Genomic DNA, 24,216 nt, shown 5'->3' on the forward strand with positions numbered 1-24,216 from the left:
CCGCAGAAGCCGCCATCTTCCACCGCCGAACCGAAACGAGACCGCGCGAGTTAAACACCCTATCCTACTTCCCCGTGGTGGAAGTTGCCGCTGCCACCCGCCCAAGTATCAGCCACGAAGAAGTGTCTCTCGCCTTCTGACCCCGTGCTCGATCGCTGACAACCGAAACAAAACCCCGATAATTTCGAATTTCGCTCTTAGTCCACCGCTCTCGTTCCGTCCACCGACTCGTCGTCTTCGTCGTCGTCGTCGTCGTCGCCGCAAGAAAAGAAGTTACGCTTCGTCCCCGTCTTCGAGCCAAGGATCGAGAAAGATCGTGTTTCTCTCTTCTTCTTCTTCTTCTTTTTTTTTTCCCGGAGATCGAATAAACCGGAAGGAAATTTAAAAGCGACGAGAAGATCGTCGGGGTGGACGACGAATTTTTGTTGGGGAACGATTTTTACGACGATAATCTTTGTGACGATTGGAATAGAAGGTGGAACCGAGTGCGGGCACATATTTCGAACCGGTGACACGGTTTAATCTTTTAAATCGGCGAGGATAAAAAGTGGATCGATGGTGGTGAACTACGCGGGGAGTTGGGATAGAAATTTGGGAAGAATAATGTGCGTATGTGAGATTTGTGTTGCGGCTTGTGGGGCTGGCTTCGAGGATCCCGAGTACAGAGTTAACACCTGTTAGATGGTCGGGCAGAAGTGCTGATGTGCGACAGGAACGTGCAGTAATTTCGATCGACCGCGGGACATTGGAGGGAGGGAGAGAGAGAGAGAAATAGATAGATAGAGAGAGAGAGAGAGATTTCCAAGTGGTGCATCGTTTCGCTAATTTCGCGGAGATAGTGGAGCAGTTTGACGTCGAGGAGAAGTTTCGCTTCCGTCGAGTCGAAGCGGAGTGCATCCGATCGAAGAAACGAAGAAACGGGGGGTGGCCACGCGACGACCCCAACGTCGATTCCAATAAAACGAATTTTCTCCGCGACTTGGCAATCTCCGAGACGAGAGGAAGAAGAATTTGCAAACGGATGCTCTTACCTCGGCCCCGTCGCGGGATAATGAAATAAGGATCAAAGAGATCCTGAGCCACGCGGGGCCGACCAGAAATCACCAAGGATATCCCTCCTCCTTCTTCCCCCTCCCTCTCTTTAACCAATCCTCCAGTTGTTCGATAATGATCGTCCTTATCGATTCACTTTATTAGTTCAATCTTATTTCCGAGATTCCCTTTGATTTGATCACTTTGGACGAATTAAAAAAAAAAAAAAAAAAAAGAAGAAAACGTAGGGATATAAGACAAGAAGGATAAATTTCCTGGTGGCGGTGTAGCCAGACCAGATGGATCGAGAACGATAAAAAAGGATCCGGTTGGTTGAGTTCGGTGGAGTTGAAAAAGAGAGAGAGAGAGAGAAAAAATTGAGTCGAATCCTTCGACGCTCATCGAGGAGGGAAATCTTGGGGGAAAAGAGTCCGATGATCCCGTTCTCATGACGAATCCTTTACGAGATGCACGCCCCGAGGATCGGCCTCTAGGCTTGGACTATCCCGACCCGAGATTGGTCCGGAACGGTCATCAAGATCATCAAGGGAGCTCGACGCATCAGATCGGTGCAGCGAGGATCAGACGCACCAGGGCCTCGTCCACGAGGAGAAGAATGCATTTGGCGAACGAGGTCCCTCCCCAAGGATCCACCGGTGGCAACAATCTTCCGGACTATGCCCTCACCGCGGACCTGCTCACCGAGAGAACTCTCGACGGTCTCTTCGCCGAGCATCCGGGAGAACTCGTGCGAACAGGTAAGAGAGAACACCGCGGGTGGAAACGGATTTTTTCTAAAATCCCTCGTCGGAATGAATTCCCCCCCCCCCCTCTTTCGCGCGATGATATCGATGTCAAAAAAAAAAAAAAAAAAAAAAAAAAAGGAAATTCACCGATTAACTCGGTAACTCGGTGGCGAACAGGCTCCCCTCACGTGGTCTGCACGGTACTGCCGGCGCATTGGAGGTCAAACAAGACGCTTCCGGTAGCGTTCAAGGTAGTGGCCTTGGGCGAGGTCGGTGACGGGACCTTGGTGACAGTGCGTGCAGGAAACGATGAAAATTGCTGCGCGGAATTGAGAAATTCCACCGCTGTGATGAAGAACCAAGTGGCCAAGTTCAACGATCTTAGGTTCGTCGGTAGAAGCGGTAGAGGTAAGACGCTATATAATTTTTTCCATACATCACGTTCGGATTCGTAGTCAAATTTCACCAAACTCTTCGACCAAAAAGGAGAATTTAAAAAGAGAAGAAAAAAAAAAAAAACATCTATCCCCTTCTTCGTTCACCTTCTTGCTCCCCTTAAAGAATCACGAGCGATTCCTTGAGCCAGGCGGACGATTAAGCGGGGGAGGGGTCCCGGAAGAACGATTGAAAAAATTCGATCACCCGTACCGATCCCGAGCTGGAAGGAAGGCGTTTCTGGAAGGCGTCTTAAATCATTCAGTAGTCGGTACATTAAGGCGGTGGGCCAACTGATGGCCTCGTTTTTCCTCGGACGCGAGGCGAAAAGAGGCAGCTGGCCCCTTCGTTCCATCCTCATTTTTAATTCATCCTGCAAACACAGTGTCGTCGTCGTCGTCGTCGTCGTCTCTCTCTCTCTCTCTCTCTCTCTCTCCTCGTGACTTGGTCTCGATATCTCGACGACGGTATAGTCGCGGAGATTTCTTTTTTTTTTTTAATTCCCGCCTTCGCGTGTCAATAATTCACCGATTTCTTTCGAGGACAAAGTGAACGTAGCATGGGAGGAGGGACGGGTGGAAAGAAAGGAAAGAGAAGAGGAAGAGGAGAAAAGGAAAATCGGGGGTCCTAGGTCGGGGTTGAATAATGCGGCCTAATAATCGCTGCCATTACGAACTCTTAATGCAAACGGTGTCGCGCGATTCGAGCAGAATCGAGTCAGGGTGGAAGAAGCAAGTTACCCTCACCCTGCGCCCTTCTTCCATTCTCCCCCTTCGAATCTGGCCCGTTTTTTTTCCGGCCAAGAGGGTGGCCGAGTATCCAGAGATACGAGTAACGAGGCGTCCTTTAATTCCTTTAATTCGAGACCGAGTTGCAACGACGTCCCTTTTCTTCTTCTTCTTCTTCGTCTTCATCGAGAGCAACTTTCACAAGAGAGCAGTTACACGAGCTGCTAGGCGGTTAACGAGGGGGCCGGTCGACTTGTTTATGGCAAATTGGAAAAGGAAATTGCGAGGTTTGCCCGACCGTTGCCTCTCTTCGCACGCCTCTCTTCTTAAACGGTGGTTTAAATGTCACCTTTTTTTTTTATGGATCATCCCCCCGATATCGGCAAACGGGTCACGTAAATCTTCGAACATTTCCCTGGAAACGAAAGATTTTTCGTGAAAGGATTCACGAAAAATCACTATTTCTGTTTCGATCGATCGGAGGAGAGTTCCTTCTTTCGACCAAAGAATCAAAGGCGAAGAGGTGAATTTTTCGTGCAATGCAGTTTTTTTTTCGAAGATTAAACAAACAAGTTTTCGAACAAAAAAGGCTGATTCGAATTTTTCCCGAAAAAATACGGAAAATCATCTCCTCGTGGAAGGAATTTCTTCCCTCGAATCTTGTTGCCGCGACGAAGAAGGAGCGAGGGAAACGAACGGGCGAATTTTCACAATTTTTTCGCGAAACTCGTCGGACGAGAAGGATATCGCGGATATATAGGAGATGACAGAACAGGACGGGCAGAGCGAGAGAGCGAGAGAGTGGCAAAGGGGTGGCAGGGGGGGGTGGTTGGGAGTAGAGTGGTTGGCTGTAAGCGGCTTTGGTTTCCATGGCAGTAAGCCCTCATTACTGTATTACGGGCAGCCCCTAACTACCAGCCGAACGCAACGATTTGCTTCTAAAACCTCTATGAGAGTGACGGATCATGCAAGATCGTTTTCCGCGTGTCCGGAAAATTCCGATCCGTTTCGAAATATTCTCCCTCCTCCCCCCCCCCGGACGAATCTTGCGAAATTTCACCCGAGATACCGATACCTTTGTGGCGTGCCAATTATTTTCCCGAGAAATTAATTTCGATTTCGAGGAAAGTTGGAAGCTCGACAATTCTTCCGGCTGGGGATATTCGGTAAAATAATTCGTTCCGATCGAATCGCATCGAGATCAAATATCTCTAACATCGCCATCAATCGTGTTTTCGAGAGGGGGCGAGTATCGCCCACGAGCAAATACGTGTCCAGATTTGTGTATTATTCCGAAGGAATCGATATCTAAAATGCCGATAAAGGTAGCGGGTAGTCAAGGGGGGAGGGAAAAAAAAGGAAACGTCGACGATCTTTCGCCTCGACTTACGAGGCAAGTTTTTCAATTTTCGAGCGAGATCTTTTCTTTGAAACGCCGTTTCAACGAAACCGGTGGCTAATCGGAGGTGGTGGCACGTTTTTTTCCGGTAGAAAGAATACCGCGATCACCGATAACGCGGCCGATAACAACCGTTATCATCTATGGAGACGGATAAACACAAATTATTTTGCTAAATAAATGGAAAATTTATGATGTTTGCAGGCGAGCCACGTCGTGTATCGCGCATAATACCGCGAAGAGACGAGTCACACGAGCGGCCGCTTCATATACGGATCCCTTGTGTGTACATTTTTCTCCGTTTTTTCGCCTCCGTTATTTTGCACGTGGCCCGCGCTCACTGAGCGCACATTTCGGGGTAAATATTTGTTCCATGCTCGCTCGCGGGTTTCGCCATGCCAATTTAATACTGCGAATGCGGACGAGGAATGATTTTAGTTAGGGGGGAGAGAGGGGTGAGAGACGAACGAGCGATCGTTGTTTCCCGAAAAATTCGATCCGTTTTCCTTTTCCAAATCCAAATTTTTCGAATCGAAGGAAACGTCGATGATCGTTCGCAAACCTTTTCAAGTAACTTTCTTTCCTTTTTTTTTTTTTCTTTTTTTTCCAACAATTTTTATATCCGTAGATAACATTTGGGTCTAATAATACCTAGCGATAGCGATAAATAAATCTCGTTATCTCTCGAGTGTTGATCACAATCCCAACGATCACATTTCTAACAACGTTCGCATCGAGACGATATCGTGTGTACGATCGAAATTGGACGGAAAGATGAGATAAAGATGGACATAGATAGACGCGTTTTCGCGCGTTACTTTCGACGAATTTCGAAAGTCGAAGAGTGGGAGAATCTTGGAGGGAGAAGGGTTGGACGCGTCGATCTCTTTTGCAGTTGCTCGCGGAGAAAAGTGGCTGGTAGTCGCGAAACAAAAGGGTGGTCCCGGTCGGAGAGGGGGGATATTATCATAGCGGCGCAGAGGCGTATATCACTCGGCCACCCCTTTCGTTCCTGACAGGGATTAGCGCGAAGCTCTCTCCTCTGTTGCCTAGGAGAGAGGAGTCACGAGGCGGCGACGAGACGCGCGCGCGTGTGTGGCATCCGGCTGGTGCTCGGCACCGAGCCCCCGGTGGCCAGCGACGGGCGTAAAAACGACGGACATAAATACCGGAGTTACCTGTGTTTTATGACGTGCTCGGGCTCGAGCTGGAGGCGGCAGAATCCGAGGCAAAGCTCCAACTATCGACAGCCCGGATCCTGACCGATGTCCTCGCGCAATGGATTCGCCGCTCGTTGCTTTCTCCTCCTCCTGCTAATGCCATAGCGGCCTTGTTTTAGACCGTGATTCACGCAATCCTCGACAACTACACCCTATTCTATTCCCTGCAATGTCCCTTCGTATCGAATTCCACGATCCGTTACGCGGATCCGGACGGACGAGACTTCGTACAACAATCTTTCCCTATTGTTAATCTTCCATCTCTCATTTCTCGCGATTGCGAAATTCCGTTTCCTTCGTTGCTTCCACGATTCTTCGATTTCCTCGAATATATATACGTATATGTACATTTCGAAGTTAACGAAACGGGAAGTTAGAAGAAACTTGTGCGTGGAAATGATTTAACAAGTCCCGTAGAGACCCGTCGACCGACCCCGTTGAAGAGGGTCTCGCGAGCGTTCTTTATCTCGCGGACCTTTTTGGATCTCCCTCCGTTATGGGTGGAACAGCTGTTGCGACGATAGTTGCCGAAATTTCGCCTCGATCGTGCGTGACTTGCACCCTCTCCACCTTGCTCTAATTAATTATCGCGTTGGCGGAGGGAGAGAGAGAGAGAGAATTCCTCCGGAGAGAAACTTAGTGGCCCCCCTCCTCCTTCTTCTTCCCCTCTTCGATAGTCGACCGCTTCTAAAATTCCACTTAATCATATCCCATCGAACGAATAATCTATATAATCCGTAAAATGCCCTCCTCCCCCCTTCGTCTGGGTGGCAAGGAATCGAGGGAGCGAAGGGAGAAAGGAGAGGGAGGGTGGAACGTCGTCGAAATTCAGTAGAGGGACTCGGTGGATTTCGTCGACCACCTCAGCGACGTTTTTTTCCCAATTAAAAATTAAAAAATCCAGCCCTCTCTCAAGTAAAGGATCACGCAGGAGACAGGGGGGGGAGGGTAGGCGGGAAGGAGGGAGGGAAGGAGTGGCTGTTCTACGACGGATGACTGCACCGAGATTTTCTACCGATTAAACATTATTTTTCCTCCTGGCCTCCGCTCCTCTCGTCGTACGCGCCACTGTTTCTTTTTACATATGCTAATTCCACGCTCTCCACGCTTTTTCCTCCTTTCGCCCTTTTCAACCGTGCTCTCCGCCTCGCTCCGATGGATCCTCGACTCGATGTCCATCGCTGTCCCGCCCCAAAGATTCCTCCGCTCGCCTATCAGCCCTCTGCCTTCGATCATCCGTGAACGAGGCCTCGACTTGCCTCGTTTTCGTTTTCCTTCTCTTTCCTCTCCATCCTTTCATTTCTCCATCCTTCTCCATTCTTTTTCCATCCGATTTCCAGCAATGGAAAAAGAACACGCGGTATCCCCGTGGTACAACGTGGTAATTAAAGACGAATTCCTGAAGCAGTTTGTTGTGCATCAACGTCGCGAGACGTCGGCTACGCTTTTTTCTTCACGTGAAATTGTATAGATGGGAGGATTCTCCCTCCCAGCTGGTATAAACAATGCCGTTTACGCAAATTGCCCTCTCTTGTCCCTCCCTTTGTCCCTTTTTTGATAAGTCGGAATATAACTGCTCGGCGTCAATTAGCTCGTCCTTTCTTAAAAATTGTCCCCCCCTCCTCCCTCTCTCTCCCTCTCTCTCTCTGAGCAATGAAGCGAGAGCGGGGAATTGCCGGGAAATAAGAAGAAGGGCAGTGTCGATAGGAGACGACACGAGTTTCCGCCTCGTTCCGCCGGGCGATTCGGCCAGTCAAAACGTCAGAATCTTAAAACACGACAAACACTCTGAAATAACGATCCGAGCCACCCTCGGCTACGAGCTTCGCCGGCAAACAGGGGAGTTTTTAACACTGCATGATCCCTGGGCAAACTTAGGGTGTACGCGAGCGTTCTCTCGTGCCTTCTCGCGGTGTGCAAATCCTTGTCGTGTAAATTGACGCGGACTTACGCGAGCGACCCGTAAACGCGCGGCCATTATGCTTGCGTTTTTTCTTCTTTTCTTTTCTTTTCTTTTCTTTTTTTTTTTTCTTCCGTCCGAGAAGAAAAATCCTCTCTGGCGATTATTCGTTTTATTCGCGGTCGCAGATACCGAAACCGCGAAGGATCCTTCCTTTGGGGAATAATTTTCGATCGAAACGATGCATTCTTTTCGAACCGGAAATCCGAGAAAATGTAAGAAAATGATCTGTCGAGTGCAGATCGTTTTTCGTGGATTATCGATACTTGAACGACGATGTGAACCGATAAAAAATAATTGAAAGTTTTTTTGGGGGGAAGGGAGAGGACGGGTGGAGAAATCGGGGATGAAAGATTGAAAAGAGAGAAGAACGTGTTTCGGAGAATGTGTATATAGGCCTTGCAGTAACGAGGGGGTGTAATATTCGGTTGTGTACGTGGTTGGATTGAGAAATTATGCAAAAGGCTGCAACAGGGCGCAGATTGATGCGTGGAAAGGCAGCGTTTTACCACGCAACGAATTACAATTTCGGCGAGCGTAGACAGGTGGAGGGCAACAGACCTCAAGGGGGAGGATCGTTCTTCCAGCGAGTTACACATAATGCCTCATAAACACCCTCAAAACGCCTGCCATCACCCTCGATTCGCGCCGCTACCACCATCACGAATCTGACACCGCACCGGCAATAAACTTTGCCCTTGTTAACCCTCCGCTTCTCCACCCTCCGAAATCTCTGTGCTCTGTTTCGAATAAATTTTTTTCCCTCCCACTTTTTTTTTTTTTCCCCTCCCCCGATCTCTCATTCGAAGGATTAAAAACCATCGATGAATTTCCCTTTCCCCCTCTCCCCATCGTTTTTTCCCATCAAATCGTCAAATCATTCGATCGAATATCACGCGTGGCGATTATTTCTCTCTCTCTCTCTCTCTCTTTTCTTTTTTTTTTTTCTTTTTTTTTCACTCCATCAACGATCGAAGGAAGGATATCGTCGTTCAATCGCTTCGTTTCGAACAAAATTTCCTTCCTTCCCTTCGAGAAATTATTCTCGATCGTCTTTCAAAAATTCAAAAATTCTTCACAAATTTTTTCCTCGGCATTGTGCACGCGGCATTTGTCTATATTAAACACGTCTCAGGGAGAAGCAACAGTCCTCGGTTCCGCGAGCGGAACTCGCGGAGAAGGGCCAGATTTCCTGAGTGACGTTAAACGTCCCGAGTTGAATATTTCGCTGGACGACGGCGGTAAGCCGGTTAAATGTCGTGGTTCACCGTAAAAACCCGGTCGTTTGCCGTCCAACCCACGCCCCCATAAAATAAAACTGCGCAACCGCGCGCGTGTATGCACGCCGACCCCATTATAAGCCGTATAACTCGGCGCTCGTAGCGCGAAAACGCGGGTAAGTGCCAGCTTTTATTTCATCGTTTAACCTCCCCCCTCGCCCCCTCGCCGCTCTCCCCATCCCCTCCCCTCCCCCTCCCCCTCCCCCTCCCCCTCCCTCCCGCCGACCTATTCCAGCTGATCGTCGAATCGAGAAAGTTTCGCCGTTCGAGAAAGTTTGCCGTTGAAAGTTCAAACTTGACCATGGATTTTGGAACGGCGCGAATATGATTATTTCTGAGCTTTCCTCTCAACGATTGGCCCTGCCTCGTCGTCGTCGAATCGATCGAACGAAAGAACTTCCGTCCCAAAGTTTTAAATTTGACGGGATATTTTGTGGGAAAATTGAACGATCGCGTCGTTGTTTAAAAAAATTTGTTTAAAAAACGGGAGAAATCGTCGTGCAGCGCAGCGATTCTCAACGGGAAACGAACAATCGGCGGAGTAAACACTGTTGACGAAATTCCACCGTTCGAAAGGGACGGACGACAAATTTGAAGCGAAAACGCGGAGTCCTCGTCGAATGGAACGACAAGATACGAGGCGACGAGGCTTTGACAGGCCTCGGCATGATGGCGCGGATCGAAGCGATCGAACCGATCGACAGGGGTGGTGGATCGGTGGAAAAGGTGGAGAGGACGAAATCGCGCGTGACAAACGGCCGCGCGTACATTTGTCGGGGGTGGGCTCGCGTTTAGCCTCTCCCGACATTAACATATTCCAGCCGATTCGGGGCAAACATCGACGCGGCGGCGCCACTCGTTCACCCCTTACTTCCGGCACATTTGTGTTTTGTTTCCAGCGAACGCACTCCCGCGAGCGGCCGTCGCCGTTTTCGCCAACAGTTGGCCGCGTTTCTCGCGAAAAACGCGTTGGCGAGGGCTGTTTGGCGGGGATTGGGGGATGATGTTCGTTGCGACCATCCGAAAATCGCGTAAGAAACCGTTGTCTGTTTTTTCCTGTTTCGATTTCTCCCTCCTCCGGGATTGGGTTGCCAAGTAATTTTTTTCTTTAACCGGTTCCGTTGCCTACACGTATTAATGTATTTGGAAAAAGCGCTTTCTCTGTATTTTGTATAATTATTTTGTATTTTTAAATTTCTTCTTTCGATTCTTGCGAGACGCAGTTTTTATTATAGATTTATGATTTGTAATGTCGAAACGCGACGACAAACGCGTTGGCGAGGGATGGATTGGGGGATGATGTTCGTTGAGATGAAAGAAAACCGTGTAAGAAATCGTTGTCTGTTTTTCCTGTTTTGATTTCTCCCTGCTCCGAGATTGGAATGAATTGCGAATTAACTTTTCTGTTGTCTCGTTTAATTTTTTCAAAAAAATTGCTTTTTAGCACGTATGTATAATTATTTCATATTTTTTATAAATTTTTTCTTTTGATTCTTTCACGACATTTCGCGTGGGAGACACGAAATTTTTATTATATTTATGATTTATAATGTCGAAATGAGAAAGCTAGGAAATACGCGGATGTTCTCGATTTACCACCTGGCGATAATTCCATCAACTGTTTCAAGTCTCTACTTTTTTTTTTTTTTTTTTCAGGAAAAAGTTTCACCTTGACGATTATGCTGCAAACGTCGCCACCTCAGGTAGCCACACTGTCTAAAGCAATCAAGGTCACTGTGGATGGACCGAGAGAACCTAGATCGAAAACAAGTGAGTGCTACGAGGTTTTACCAACAGTGGGTAACTCCGCTCTTGAAAGTGGTCAAGGATAATAGTGGGTTTAATCGTTTCTTTTCGTTTCTAAAAAGTATCGAGCATATTTTATCAACTTGAATAATATCAAAACCCATGACGATAAAATTAACTTTTTGAGAATGCAATTTTATTTTTATTTATTAACTATTATTACTTATGTGCGAATGAATTATCGGACACTAGATCCGTCACCACTCGATATTCACCGATTAAAATAATTACCCAATTATCTTCGCACGACGGAAAATCTCCGATCTTTTAACATCGCGTTATCCAAGAGATAAGATATGCACGAATTATACACGTCACGCGCCAATTGACGAAGCACGTTGCGTTTCAGGGCACCAGGCTTTCCACCCGTTTCATTTCGGGCCTAGACCTTTCCCTTTCGGCCACCCTCAGGATCCTCTGGGATTCAAGTTGACCGGTAAGTGTCCGCCAATGGAAGATTTCGTGCAGAACGAATGCCAACCTGCACATAGCGCGGCATCCGGCTCGTACCTCGTCTCAGTGGCAACCGGATAACTAAGTTTACAACCCTGCGTTTCATCCCCCTTCCCCGGGGTGTCGCGAAGGCAAGCTTGCTCCAGTGTTGGCTGGCTTGGTGGCTACGAAGGGTGTCAAAATTGAGCGTCGGCAGGCGCCGACTCAAAATTGAGTTTTGCCACGGGGCGCCTAAGTGGAGAAGACTCTGATTAAGTCCCGGCCTTTCGTTTGTCGACGCCACTCTTCGACGAAACTTTGCGCCCCGTTTGACTTCTCTCGTTCCCTCCGAAAATTCCCGATCCAATCCTCGGCGAAGACAGGATAGATGTTGTATTTTCAACAACCTCGAACTCGATTCCCCCTCTCCTCGTAAAATCGGACCGCGAGTTATCATAATAAACTGAAAAATGTTCATCAATTTTCTCTCGAAGGCGTGGATTTTTTTTTTCGCCCCGCCGTGGAGAATCGCGATCGAGAAAAACTGGGCGCTCGGTCCCACCGGGCAATTTCCTGTGGCGGAGGATTGGACGGGCGTTAGCGTTTGGCGGCGCGGATTCCAATTCAAATTCGTTCGAAGCTCGAAATTTTGATGGGACTAGCCTCGAGCGGCGAGGGTCGGCTACTGATACTGGTGCACCGACAGTGTATTGTTTCGGCATGATAAGCGGCTTAACGGAGCTTCTCTCCCCTGCTGCCCCCCCGGGGGGTAGTGTGGAGTAGCAGTCCTGCCGTCGATTTCTCGTCTCTGCTCTCCTCTCCTCTCCCCTCCTTCCCCCTCCATCATCCCCTATCCGCCCCCTTATCCGTCCTTTTGTCCCCTCCCCCGCCCGTGGTCTACTCAATCAAGGACCGCGCTCCCCCCCCCGCTCCCCCTCCCTTCTCCTCCTCCTTCTTTCCTCCTCTTTCCTTCTTTCCAGATTTCCCGTCGTAATTTCAGCTAACGAGGATGGACGCAACAATTTCCAGGTCGGCTGCATAAAATTGTTGCACGGGTCGTAATCGGTGAGCGGAAGTGTCGCAGCCTCGTGTCGTAACGCGGCTATACAGCGGCCGGCTGAATCGAATTACCGAGCTGTGCGATGGAAGTTCGCCGCGTTGGATATTTTGCGGGGACGAGTTGCCGAGCCCCGGTGTGGGTGGGAAAATAGCGGAGGATAAGGGTCGGAAATTGCGAGAAATTCTATTTTCGCGTTATCCCTCCACGCGAGTTTCTCGCTCATTCTTCTTCCCGGATCCCGCTCTCCTTCTCGAATCTTTTCGCACATTATAAAATGGCCGTAACAGTTTATTTTTCCTTCTCTCTCTCTCTCTCTCTCTCTCCCTCTCTCTTCCCATTATTTTTCTCCTTTTCTCGAAGAAGAAACGAGATCTGACGAGAAGACAGATGATTACGGAGAGCTCGAGAAATTCGAGATCGAAGAATTCTCGCGGTCGGTTTGTTATTAAACATTTTCGCGATCGACTCGAAGAAGCGAGGAGGGGAAAAGAGAAATTCTTCTTCTCTGCGAGAAGAGAAGGCGTCCTTCTAACATCAACGAGTAAATTCAATCCATAGGAAACGCGCGGTCGCGTAACTGGGTCGCAGTCGCGACCGACATCATCCTCATATCGATCGGTTTATTCCACGGCTCCGTGTCCACCACTTTTTCAACCCTTTCGCTGGTAGTTCGACGGTCAGCGCACAGGTTGCGCCTCCGTCCAGTTCGCGGCTGAGGTCAGTCGGACAGCTTTCCAACTTTCGCCCACCCTGTCGAAACAAGCCGGGGGGAGAGGGGGAAAGAAGGGGGTGAGTATCGTTGCTCGGATAAAGACGCGTTTCAAGAGCTGGTTTATTAGATATCCGCGTTCGGGGTTGATAAGGAGAGGAGAACGGGGGATGGAGTGAGAGAACGGTGAGAGACGGCTGGCTACCCGACACAGGAGTTGTTAAGGTGCCCATTGAGGTGTAACTAGGGGGATGTTATTAAATTTCGTTCGGGCCTAGCTCGAGGGGAGGCTCGAATTTTATGCTATCCCCGAGGATCATCGAAGTCCGGTACAGTTGCTGTCTTTGTTCCATTCGTGGATATCTCTCTCTCTCTTTCTCTCTTTCTTTCTCTCCTTCCTTCGAAGATTCTTTTCGTAGACTCGTGACTCGAGTATCTGTACCTTTTTAACTTTCCTTTCCTTCCTCGTTTCTTCGTCGATCGTTTAAACAATTTTTAGCGAGAAGGATGAACTCTTCGAATTTTCTTCCAAATATTCTAATCGTTTGAAAAAGAATAAAACTTTGATATTTCTCTCTCTCTCTCTCTCTCTTTCTCTCGCTTTCCTTCGAAGCTTCTCCCGTGACGTAACTAGTTATTATACCTTTTAACTTTTCTTCTTGGTTTCTTTGTCGATTTTTGTTTAAATAATTTTTCGCGAGAAGGACGAAGAATTTTCTTCGAATTTTTCATCGAAATATTTTAATCGTTTTTTGAAAAACGATTCGATTATTTTTATGCTATCCCTGAGAATCGTCGATATTTCTCTCTCTCTCTCTCTCTCTCTCTCTCTCTCCTTGCTTCCAAGCTTCTCTTATGACGTAACTAACTTTTTTAACTTTTCTTCTTGGTTTCTTTTTTGCGCGAATAATTTTTAGCAAAAAAAAAAAAAAAAAAAGAAGGATGGACTCTTGGAGAAAAAAACTAAAACTTCGTCGTTCCTTCGAGTTCCTTTTTCTTACCTCGAAAGAGAAGCGCGAAGAAGCACGCACGTTTCCACGATTCAATTTCAAGAGGATGGAAGAATGAAGAAGGGGGTGGGAGGGAAAATTAATGTATTCGGTGAGTGGCAACACGCGAAAAGAGATGCTCGCAGAGATTGTCCGAAGGAAACGAAAACACCCCGATCACGTGGCTCCCGGGAGGGCGTCTTTGTCAGTCTGGCTAAGGGGATGAAAAATCGCGAGAGCCAGCCGGGATTCGAGTTAACAAGAACAGCTCGCGCAGCTCGATTCCTAACCCCCCCCCCCTCACCCAATCCCCTTGTTCCACCTCTTTCCACCCTCCAGTGTCAATTAACCGCCTACCAGGGGTTGGGGGAGCAGCCGGAAAAATCGCGACCCCTGTTTCAATAAGGTGGCCTTTACCTCATTTGGGGGAGATTGTTAGCAGCGTTCAGTTTAAAACTGTCGCTCGCCTTCGTTTCACGGATCGTTTTACGCTAGATTTTCGGGAGCTTTCTTTTAAAGAGGACCTTCGCGTTTCCCTCCCCTCACTTTCCTCGTCCAAATCTCAAATTTCCAACGGGATCCGTCGATGGATTGCAAAGATGAATCGGTTTGACATTAATTACGGTTTGATTTCATCATTTCTTCATTCATGTCTTCAATTTTGAAATTTATCATTTCTCGAATATTCGTTTTAAAAATAGTTTAATTTTAGATTTTTAAAAATTACGCGTTAATTATCGCGTTTTTCGAAAGTGGAAAGGGAGCATCCCTCGATCGACGATGATGGTGGTGGTGTCGATTTTCGAGACAGAACCGGAGTCCGTTCTTAAAGGAGTCGTCGTTTCACGTCCACGGTGGAAAGCGACGAGTAACCCTTGACGAGTAGTGCGGTGCCGGATCCTTAAAGGTTCCCTTTTTAAGGGCTGCCTCTGTCCACCCCAGCGTCAAATCACGGCGGATCCTTTAAATTCGCGTCACATTTCACCCTCCTGCGTGTCTTGCAAGGGTGTCCCGTCTTTTAATCAGGAACCCGGGTGACCAGGAACTTTCGGCCGCGGCGACGGTAACTAATGATACCCTTCTGCTCGTTCTTCTCCTTTCAACCCCTCGCTTCTCTTCTTCTCCTTTCCGTATCGATTTCGCACGGGAATACACCCGTATACGTATAAATATACGATCGATAAACCGAATTTGAACTTTCTTCTTCCGTTCGCGGATCTCACTTCTTCGTTCGAAGAAGAAGAAGAAGAAAATTGTCGTTGGAAAATTCGTCCCTCCGAGAGATTAGAATTCACGAGTCGAACGAAAAAGGATCGAAGAAAAAGTGGTATTCCATCGCTCTCGAAACTTGTCAATTTCTACTCCCTCGTATGCAATATTCGTGTCGAGGAATGAAAGAAGAGAAGAGGTGAGGAGGGAGAGGGAGGGAAAGACTCGAAGAGAGACGTGACTCGAAAGAAGAGAGGGAAAGAAGGTGAACAATGAGCGTTACGAAAAAGTTCGTCGTTTTTATCCACGTTCGTAACTTCAAAGAGGATGCAAGCGTAAATAAGAGAAGAAGGAGAGAGAAAAGAGAGAGAGAGAGAGAGAGAGAGAGAGAGGATGAGGTGGAGATGAAAGGTGGCGGGTGGGAACGAGAGAGAGAGAGAGAGAGACGGCAATTTTCTCTCGTCCTTTCTCGAAATATCTCCTCGTAGAGCTTAGATCGGTGCCAGGGACCTTTCCAGGGTGGCATTTTAGGGGTTGCTGCGACGCGATAATGAGAACGGGCGCAAAGGGTGGGTGTGCAAAGACATCCGACCGTCGGTAGCGAGAGGCTAGGACGTGGGAAACGGGAGTTGGCGGGGGTGGTGGTGGGCTGGCGGTAGGGGGGGGGGTTGGATGGTTGAGAGAAGAAGCTGAAAAGAGATGGAGAGGGGAGGAGGTGTGCGAGAGCAAGCTGCACAAGGGTTAACGCCTTAGCAGTAAGAAGGGCGTTTTAACTCCTGTTTTGCATAGATTTGAATAGATAAGGAGGACAGGAAAATACGCGAATTAATTTATTATGTATCTCTGGCTGGCTGCCGGAAAGGTTTTAAGCAGGAGCAACCCGAACGGAACCGGCTTTACTCTTTACTTTCCAGCCTGCCCGTCACCCTTTAGCCCAACGTCTTTAAACGCCTCTTAAGTTTCCCGACATCCACCCTCTTCTTCCTTCTCTCTTCCTTCCCCTTCCTACCACCGCCCAGTGACAGGCGTAATTCGCTTCTAGATCTCGCGGCTTAGAGTTTTAAGCAAGGAGGAAAGAAATCTGGATCGCGTGGATCCCTCCCTTTGTCCCTTTTTTTTCCCCTCCCACCTTTTCGCTGCTTTACGTTTTCTTAATCGAGGAGGATTTTCGACGAGGAGGAAGAAAGGAGAGAATGGTTTTAAAGATTCGAAAAAATTTAGAATTCAGAAGATTCGATTGCTCATCGATTATAAATCATCTTTTCTATATATATATTCGGTTCGTTGTCGCGATTTTCGTCAACGACGTCACAATTGCAAAAATTCAGTCAACTGTGAACTTTCCTCGGCCAAGTTTTTAAACGTTAAACGACAAGTAACACCTACGCGTAAGTTGGTTGGCTTCTGAGGAGGTGGGGGGAGGGGGAGGGGGAGAGGGAAGGGTGACTGAAACAGCGGAGCAGCATATTTCAAGTATGCTGCTCGATAATACATCATCCCTTAAAGCCTCTGTACTCCGGTGGAAGGTACACATAAAGGCAACTAACCCTAGGGCCGTAACGTTTAAGCTTAACATTTCTCACCCCTTAAAGGGTAGCGGCTCCTTGAACCCTTTCACTTCTCTCTCCCATCACTTTGCGTCTCTTTCCCTCCGACTCTTTCAGAACCTCTCGCCTGGCTTCTCCCCTCATTAGTCTTCATTTGTTTTCGGAATTATCGCCAGCCACCCTCCACCCCCGACCCCGGCACGCGAGTTCTCTCCCTCGCGAGAGAGAGAGAGAGAGAGAGAGAGGGAGGGAGAAAGTGCCAGCCGTTTTGGGGGTTTATTAAATTGAAAGTATGTTACGAGTCGAAATAGATACTCACCCCTCAGTCAGTTTCCAAAATTCGGCCAGTTTCATTCTATTATCGACCATTACGAAACATGAAATTTCTACAAAAAAGGAAAGGATCGATGAAAAAATCGATTTTGCAAAAATTCGTTTCAATCGCATCAATTTAACGAAGAATAAATATCATACATATATTTTTATTTTTAACGAGGAAAGTTAAGTAGGAAACGGATATTTTTATTTCGAATAAATATATATATATATATAAAATTCTGGACACAAAGAGTCGAGTAAGGATTTTCGTAAAGAGCAGGCGAGCAAAGTCGTCACTTACAGGTACAGGGGAAACCCTTGGCCTCCTTAAGCTCGCTCAGAGCGTAGCTTTCGCGCGCCTCTTATCGTTTTCTTAATCCCCTCATAAAGTAGCTGCATCCTACAACCTTTCTCTCTCTCTTCCCTTCTCTTCTCTCTCTCTCTCTCTCTCTCTCTCTCTCTCCCTCTCTCCCCCTCTCTTTCTTTTCCACTGTGCGAGTTTCCAGCCGGGGGCTGCTCGGTAGTTCCACGACGATGTGGTAGAACGCGAGATAGTGGTGTCCTCTCTGGCAAGCTCGGCTTAAAGAGAGCTTAAAAATCACCCCTTCAACCCCTACCGAGCTTTTTCCATCCCCGTCAACGACGATCCAACCGTTGGTGGGGATTGAACGTGGACCAATAGCGATGGTCGCGAGCACGCCACGCCACGCCCACGTCCCAGTGACCAGACAACCCTCCCCACTCCGTCGCCACACTTCCCCTACTTGCTGTCCCCCCTCCCCCTTGCTCGCGATCCCTTGCCCCTGAAGCTCCGCTGGCTTCGGAGCTTTCACGGAATTTTTAAACTGCCCCGTACAGATGACGGTATAATCTGCTATTGATCAAGGTGTTTCGAAAAACCGATACCATACCGATGACTACGGGCTTCACTTTTACTCCTTTCCATCCCTCCCCTACCCACCTGCCGCCCCCGTTGCCGAGCTGTAACCCGTGCCGCCGTGGTTTTTCCTAACTTCTTTACCTCTCTCGTTTTTGTTAACGCTTCTTCCACTCTTCCCTTCCACCTTTTCTTTTTTCTTCTTCTTTTTTTACGTTCGTTCATTTTTCTTCTTCTTTTTCTTTTTTTTTTTTTTTAACTTCTTTTACTTTAGTAGAGATGAGTTGTGTTTTCGGTACACAGATCGTAATGGAAATTTTCTTTTTTTTTTTTTTTTTCGTACATCGAAGAATAAGAGGAAAAAGAAGAAGAAGAAGAAAACGGTAGAACGGGGAGCAGCGTAATCGCGTTGGAACAGATTAATCCCTTCGATGTCGCGAATTTAATTGCAGAATAGCTGCACATGCGAACGATTCCCATGGTCGTCGGGTGGTATCGGCTAGTATTGAAAAAAAAAAAGAAAGAAAAAAAAAAGAAAAAAAGAAAAAAGAAAAAAAGAAAAAAAAAAGGTGATCGATCGTTTCTCTATTCTCTGTTGGATAAATTTAACTGTCCATCCACGTCAAACGTTCGCTACGTCAAAGAGAAGCGTTTCTGCAGCTCTATCTGTCATCCGGTGATCGTTTATCCACCTGACATTATATAACATTTCCACATCTCCTCCAGATCCCGTTTCTTTTTCAGCCTCGTTGCTATTTATTGCGGTCGTTCCTCGCGTTTCCATCCTCATCCTGGCCCCTGAAAAGATCGATCTCTTTTCAACTTTTCAACTTTTTTTATCCATTTTTTATCGGAATAAAATGTTTCGAAATGGATCGACGTTGTTCTCCCTTTTTTCTTTTTTTCTTTTTTCCCTTTTTTAAAGATAAAACTCGCGCGTATCTCGATCGAAAAGAATATTTTCTTTCCCTCCTCGGAAAAGAAAATTCGTTCCTTTCGACTCGGCTTGGCCAAGAAGAGAAGACGTTGGCCAAACGAAAAGCCAAACGACCGACAGACATAATTTCAGATCCCTTGGATTGCACAGGTTTGCAACACCTGGGTCTGGAGCAAGGAGCCAGCCAAGGATGGGGTGGATTACCTCGGGGCTCTCTTCCGCCGCACTGTCTTCCGCCGCCTCCCGGCCACCATTCGCATACACATCCTCCGGCAGCTGGTGCGTCGGCCTTCAATCCCTTCCACCACAGTATCGAGCAAAGATCTCCCAGACTACCTGGACCCAACTCTGGTGAGGCTCGCCTCGAATTCTATCTCACGTGGAAACGTCCAACATCTTCTCTTTTCTCTTTTCACATACAAGATAAAATGTATATATTCGAATATTTCTAGAAAATTAAAAAATCCTCGTACACGAGAAGGATGGTGGACGGAGTCCGATAACAGATCGAAATTTCATTCGGATTATTTAACAACGAGTAGAGGATTGATAATAATAACGAATCGATCGATTTCTTAAAGAACCCGCGAGGAACGATTTGGGCCCGATCAGCGTGTCGGTGAGGGAGGTGACACCGACCACTTCGCCCGGCAATCCTGGGCCCGGATTGCTCACCACGGCCACCGTCGCGGCGCCCACGCCTCCGGCAGAACCTACCACGACCACCACCACGCCTAGCCCTTCGTCGGGCCACCATTCCCACTTTCAAGGTAACGATCTTCCATCGATCTCGAAAAAAAAAAAACAAAATCTCCTCTTTCCACGACGCGCGTATCGAGTCGACTCTCTGCAACCGTTCTTCCATCCGACAGGTCTTCATCTTCTCGGGGCGACGGGGTCTATTTTCGGATCGATATTCGCCCCTCTGTTGCCGCAATCCTCCTGGCTCTACAATCCTCTCTACCACACGCAGCAATACGTGCTGGAGCCCGAGTGGCACGCTCTCGCGCTCAGGATGGCGCAGCAACGGTTGCAGAGGCCCGATCAGGCAAGAATCGAGGAGATGAGGAAGGTTCGGGGCGGTAGCAGCAGCCCGGAATCCGCGTTGAAGGAGGCGAGACGGCAGGACGACGAGGATCAGGACGAGGCGGTACGGGGCAGATCGGACAGCCCGGATGGGAGCATTGAGGTGGACGATAGGAACGAGCAGGATCCGAGCAGGGATCGGGCGAGGAGCGACGAGTCGGCGGCGGGGCAGGACTCGCCGAGGATCTCGCCTGTGAGGAGCGAGGACACCGAGGACACGACCACCGACGCCACGTTTCAGGACGGCACGGTTCACCTCAGGCCGAGCGTGGAGAACTCGAACGATCGCGAGGAGAGCGGAGTCGGGAACGACGAGATCCCTCGCAGGGATTTGAAGATCCACCGTCTCGAGGGGACGGTGGATCTTAGCACGAGGAATAAAGGGCAGGATAAGGAGAACGTGGGCCAAGATCTCACCACCAAGAGGAAGGAGGAAGACACGAGCGTGGAGAGGGAGATACGGGGGAGAAGAGAGAGAAGCCCTAAGCCTAGACAGGTCTGGAGACCGTATTAAACCGGGCCGATCTCGGATGGAGGATCCCGCCTCTCGCCTTCGTCGAAATTTTCCCGAAATTTTCACCTCGTTGTAAAATTGTCGGCCGTGATCCATTTGTATATCGATTTAAGATGAGAACGGTTCGGTAAGATCCGATACCGTACACCGTACGTAGGGAAGGGTTCGATCGTGGAGAAAGAAGCCTGGTCCTGGGACCAGGAATTATTATTATCATGGACTCGAGGACTAACCAGGGTTTTACGTTCGTATATATATATATATATAATATGTAAATATATAAGCGACGTCCAATTATTATTTAGGTTACTATCTCGCGTACGTGTCAAGCGTTACCCATTTTTGTCATTTCGAGAGTGAGATCGATCGACGACGAATCATCAGACGAACGATCCTCGTTACAACCCATCCCTATTTTCCAATGGAATGGAACGAATTTTACAAAGTTGAGCCGAAACGAAAAGAGGTTCGGCTCGAGGAGGGCCGAATTTTTAATAATATATATCGTAACGAACGATGGACGAGAGGATTTATTATATCCGTCGTTGCGACACGGGTGCCGGGGTTGTGACGTGGATCGTTCCACGTGATTTTCCCGAATCGCGAGAAACCGCGAATTCGCGACGAAATTGTAAATATATCACAGATCGGAATTTCCCAAGTCCAAGTCCAAGTCACCGTTTCCGCAGGCTAGTCACTTTTCTTTCCTTTCTTTTTTTTTTCTTTTTTTTATATATATATATATATAACTTTTCTTCGCCTCTTTTTACGAGGCGAACGTTAACCGTCGACCCATCAGCGGCGAACGCGATGAAGATCGTGAAACGCGATCGACGACCAAGGGTCCGACCTTCGTTTCGCGTTTGCTCGCGTGACTCGGCTCGACGATCAGATTCTTTCACTGTTTAAGTACGTCATCAAATAAAGTAATATCATCCGTTCCACGAATCCGACCATCTTCTTCTCGCAGCGTCTAATTTTCTTCGACGAACGAGCCAGCCTGCTTTCTCCAACGGATAGTAAGTATTCTTCTTTCTCCTCACCTACTTTTCCCTCCCAAGTTTTAAACTTTTCCAGCTTGGGTAAAAATTTTAAACGTCACAAATTTTTGAAATTTCGAAGGAAAACCAAACGTAGAAATACTTGCACATACAGCGCGCATACACCACTTGTAAACTTGTAAACTTTCCCTCTTTTTGTTCAGCTTTCGAACGTTAGACGCGCAGAAAATGAAAAGAAAGCTCCGTGTCCCCGCATTTTCTTCGAGGAACCGTATTTTTCGTTAACCGGGGAACGAACGAAGTTGGAAAGATGAAATGGAAGTCGGGGGTTTGAAATTGATTCAATCCGCTCCGATCCTTTCGGAAATTTCCTCCTCCTCCTTTCCCCCTGTACGAGGCGGTAGAAAATTTTGCAAACACCCGTCACGTTTCGCGGATCGATATCCCTCTCCCCCGTGGAAGGGTGAGAATTGGCCGTATCGCGGGGGGGGGAGGGGGCGAAATCGGCGAAGTCGCGGACGCGCGCCAACTAACCCAACCTAATCCGGACGGACGAGATATGCAGCAGATTCAATAATTCCCCGCGATTGCAATCGAGCGGGATGCACCGCACGCAAAAACGGCCAGGCCCGATATCCGCTCGGTGAAAAGGTCCGCGTGATTGATGGGACACACAAAGCGAACCCCCTCCCCCTCCCCCTCCACCGCCGCAAGGGTCCATCTACACCGCGGCTGCACGAGGCTACTTCCCTCCCTCCCCCCCATCCCCCTCCCCCGCCGTGTCCACGTCACGTGAAATCGAGATAAAAAGACCGCAAAACAATTTTCTACATTATTTTCGGATGCGCCGGCCCCGATCAAATGAGCAATAATGCCCGGCACACCGCATACCCATGAATCTTTCAAACGACGTATTCAACCGTGACACGCCGGCGGCTTTGGCGTAGCGACGACGCGTTCCACGCCGATGAAAATGCTGCCCGCCCGTACGTACACGTTGCTAATTACGAAACAGGTAAATATCGCGCCCGAAACGAACGCGCCCGAAAATTGTCCCTCTCCGTGAAATTTACGCAAGATGTTGACGAGATCCGTTTTTTTTTCTTTTTTTTTTTTTTTTTCAAATGTAACGAACGACATTAATTAAACCCGATTTTCAATCGCGCGTCGACTCGAATAATCTCTTCTAATTCTTCAAGTTTTAATAACGGGATTAACAAGGAGGGGGGGGGGCGGGGGGGTCGAAGGAGGAAAAAAAAGTCGAAGGAAACTCACGCGGCTTACGCCCCGAATTATAATTTAACGTGCAATTAGACTTCCCCCCTCCCCCCTCCCCCCTCCGGTCCTCGTGAAAAGATGGATCGACGGAGGGAGGGAGGGGGGGGAGGGGGAAGGGAACGCGCGGTTCTTTTTCCGGTCGATCTTTCCTCCATTCCCTTTCTTCCTTTTGTTTCCCTCACTCTCTCTCTCTCTCCCTCTCTCTGTCTCTCTTCCCCCGTGAAAAACCCCACGTACACGTCCATGCTGGTCGGGTTATCGTAACAAACTACCCCAATGACGACACGATTAAAATTTCACGGGGGTTGCGTGGCACGGGCGTGTTCTCTCTCTCGTCAACAAACCGTCTCCCTGTACCCGATCCCTCTCGCTACCGTGCCTACCTCCCCGCCCCCTCCCTCCCTCCCTCCCTCCCTCCCCCCTCGTACCACCGAGCCGGACCAGACCACCACCTTTCGATCCCCCCCTCTCGCCTCGCTCACGGAGGCCACCTCCCCCCCTCCCCCCCCTCATCCCGGTCGGGTGATTGGTACGCGACCGCAGCCACCCCCGCTTTTTAATACACCCGCATCTACACACTCCACACCTGCAACCGGTGTGGAGCTGCCACCGTGCATACAACCAGAGAGGGTGCATCCAACCGCCTCCCCCGCCCGGTGGCTCACCCTCTCTCACTCTCACTCTCTCTCTCTCTCTCTCTCTCCTCCCCCTCCCCGTCCCTCTCCTTCTACCCTAGGCTGCATCGTTCGTCACGAGGCAGTTCGTTCTCGCTCTGGCGCGGGCCGCTCTTTCCCTTTCGCTCCTCCCGTGTGTTTGCGTGTCGTGCTCCCGTTCCGCGTCAACGTCAACGGTGCACGCCGAGTGATTCATCGATCGAGCGCGCGTATTCGTGTCCCCCCCGTTCTCGTTCATCCCCCCGGAACACTGGGCGACAAAGACTGCCGGCCCTCTCTCCTCTGGCCGATGTGCGGACCCGAAAACCGCCGCCACGGCGTCGGTCGGAGGGGGGGAGCGCACACAGAGAAGGCCGGCCAGAGGGACGGAAAATGCATTTTCGAGAGAGAGCCGATGATTGAGGCCGTTCTTTCAATCGCGATGCGGCCTCCCGCTTATCCTCTTTCACCGATCTCGATCCAGACCCGATCCCCAATCGAGAGAAGGAGGGAGGGAGGGAGGGAGAGAGCAAAACGGTTGGATTCAGCGCGTCTTTCGTGGATCGCGTGCATCCGCAAGACGATAGATCGATCGATTACCGGCTTAACGTTCTCCCTGATTCGCGCCTAGTTGGCGTTACTTTCGTTCCTCTTACTCGATCGATAATAATGAAAAACTCGAGTCGAGTCGAAATGAAAATTATAAATAGAAGGAAGAAAGTTCGGAGTGATCCTGTAATTCGAGAGCGAAATATATATACGGGTGGAGGATCGAATCGTCTCGCGAAAGAAGAGGATCCGGAAGAAAATAACTCCGGCGTGAATAAATGACAGGAGGCAAAAAAAAAAAAAAAAAGAAAAGAAAAAAAGAAAGAAAGAAAAAAGGGAAAAAGTTGGCCGGCAAAAGTCCCTTCACCCACTCGGTTGCACGCTCGTTCGCGAGGAATTGTCCTTTTAATACTTTTTGTCCTTGCAACCCACCGCCATTCTCCTTCCCGTC

The 24,216-nt window shown here is 48.7% G+C and overlaps 1 protein-coding gene across 1 annotated transcript; it reads left to right on the top strand.

Moving 5' to 3' along the window:
* The first annotated feature begins 42 nt into the window (after window positions 1-42).
* On the top strand, window positions 43-21,217 carry LOC100867014 (uncharacterized). The gene is made up of 7 exons (XM_003694764.4): window positions 43-1,790; window positions 1,956-2,186; window positions 10,457-10,570; window positions 10,956-11,042; window positions 18,835-19,035; window positions 19,266-19,454; window positions 19,557-21,217. The coding sequence occupies exons 1-7, from the start codon at window positions 1,481-1,483 to the stop codon at window positions 20,282-20,284; spliced, it is 1,860 nt and encodes a 619-aa protein (XP_003694812.2). The 5' UTR covers window positions 43-1,480; the 3' UTR covers window positions 20,285-21,217.
* The last annotated feature ends 2,999 nt before the right edge of the window (window positions 21,218-24,216 follow it).

Source organism: Apis florea, unplaced genomic scaffold (assembly GCF_048593485.1).
Source record: "Apis florea isolate Af1SG1 unplaced genomic scaffold, ASM4859348v1 contig_3081_pilon, whole genome shotgun sequence".
Classification (NCBI taxonomy): Eukaryota; Metazoa; Arthropoda; class Insecta; order Hymenoptera; family Apidae; genus Apis; species Apis florea.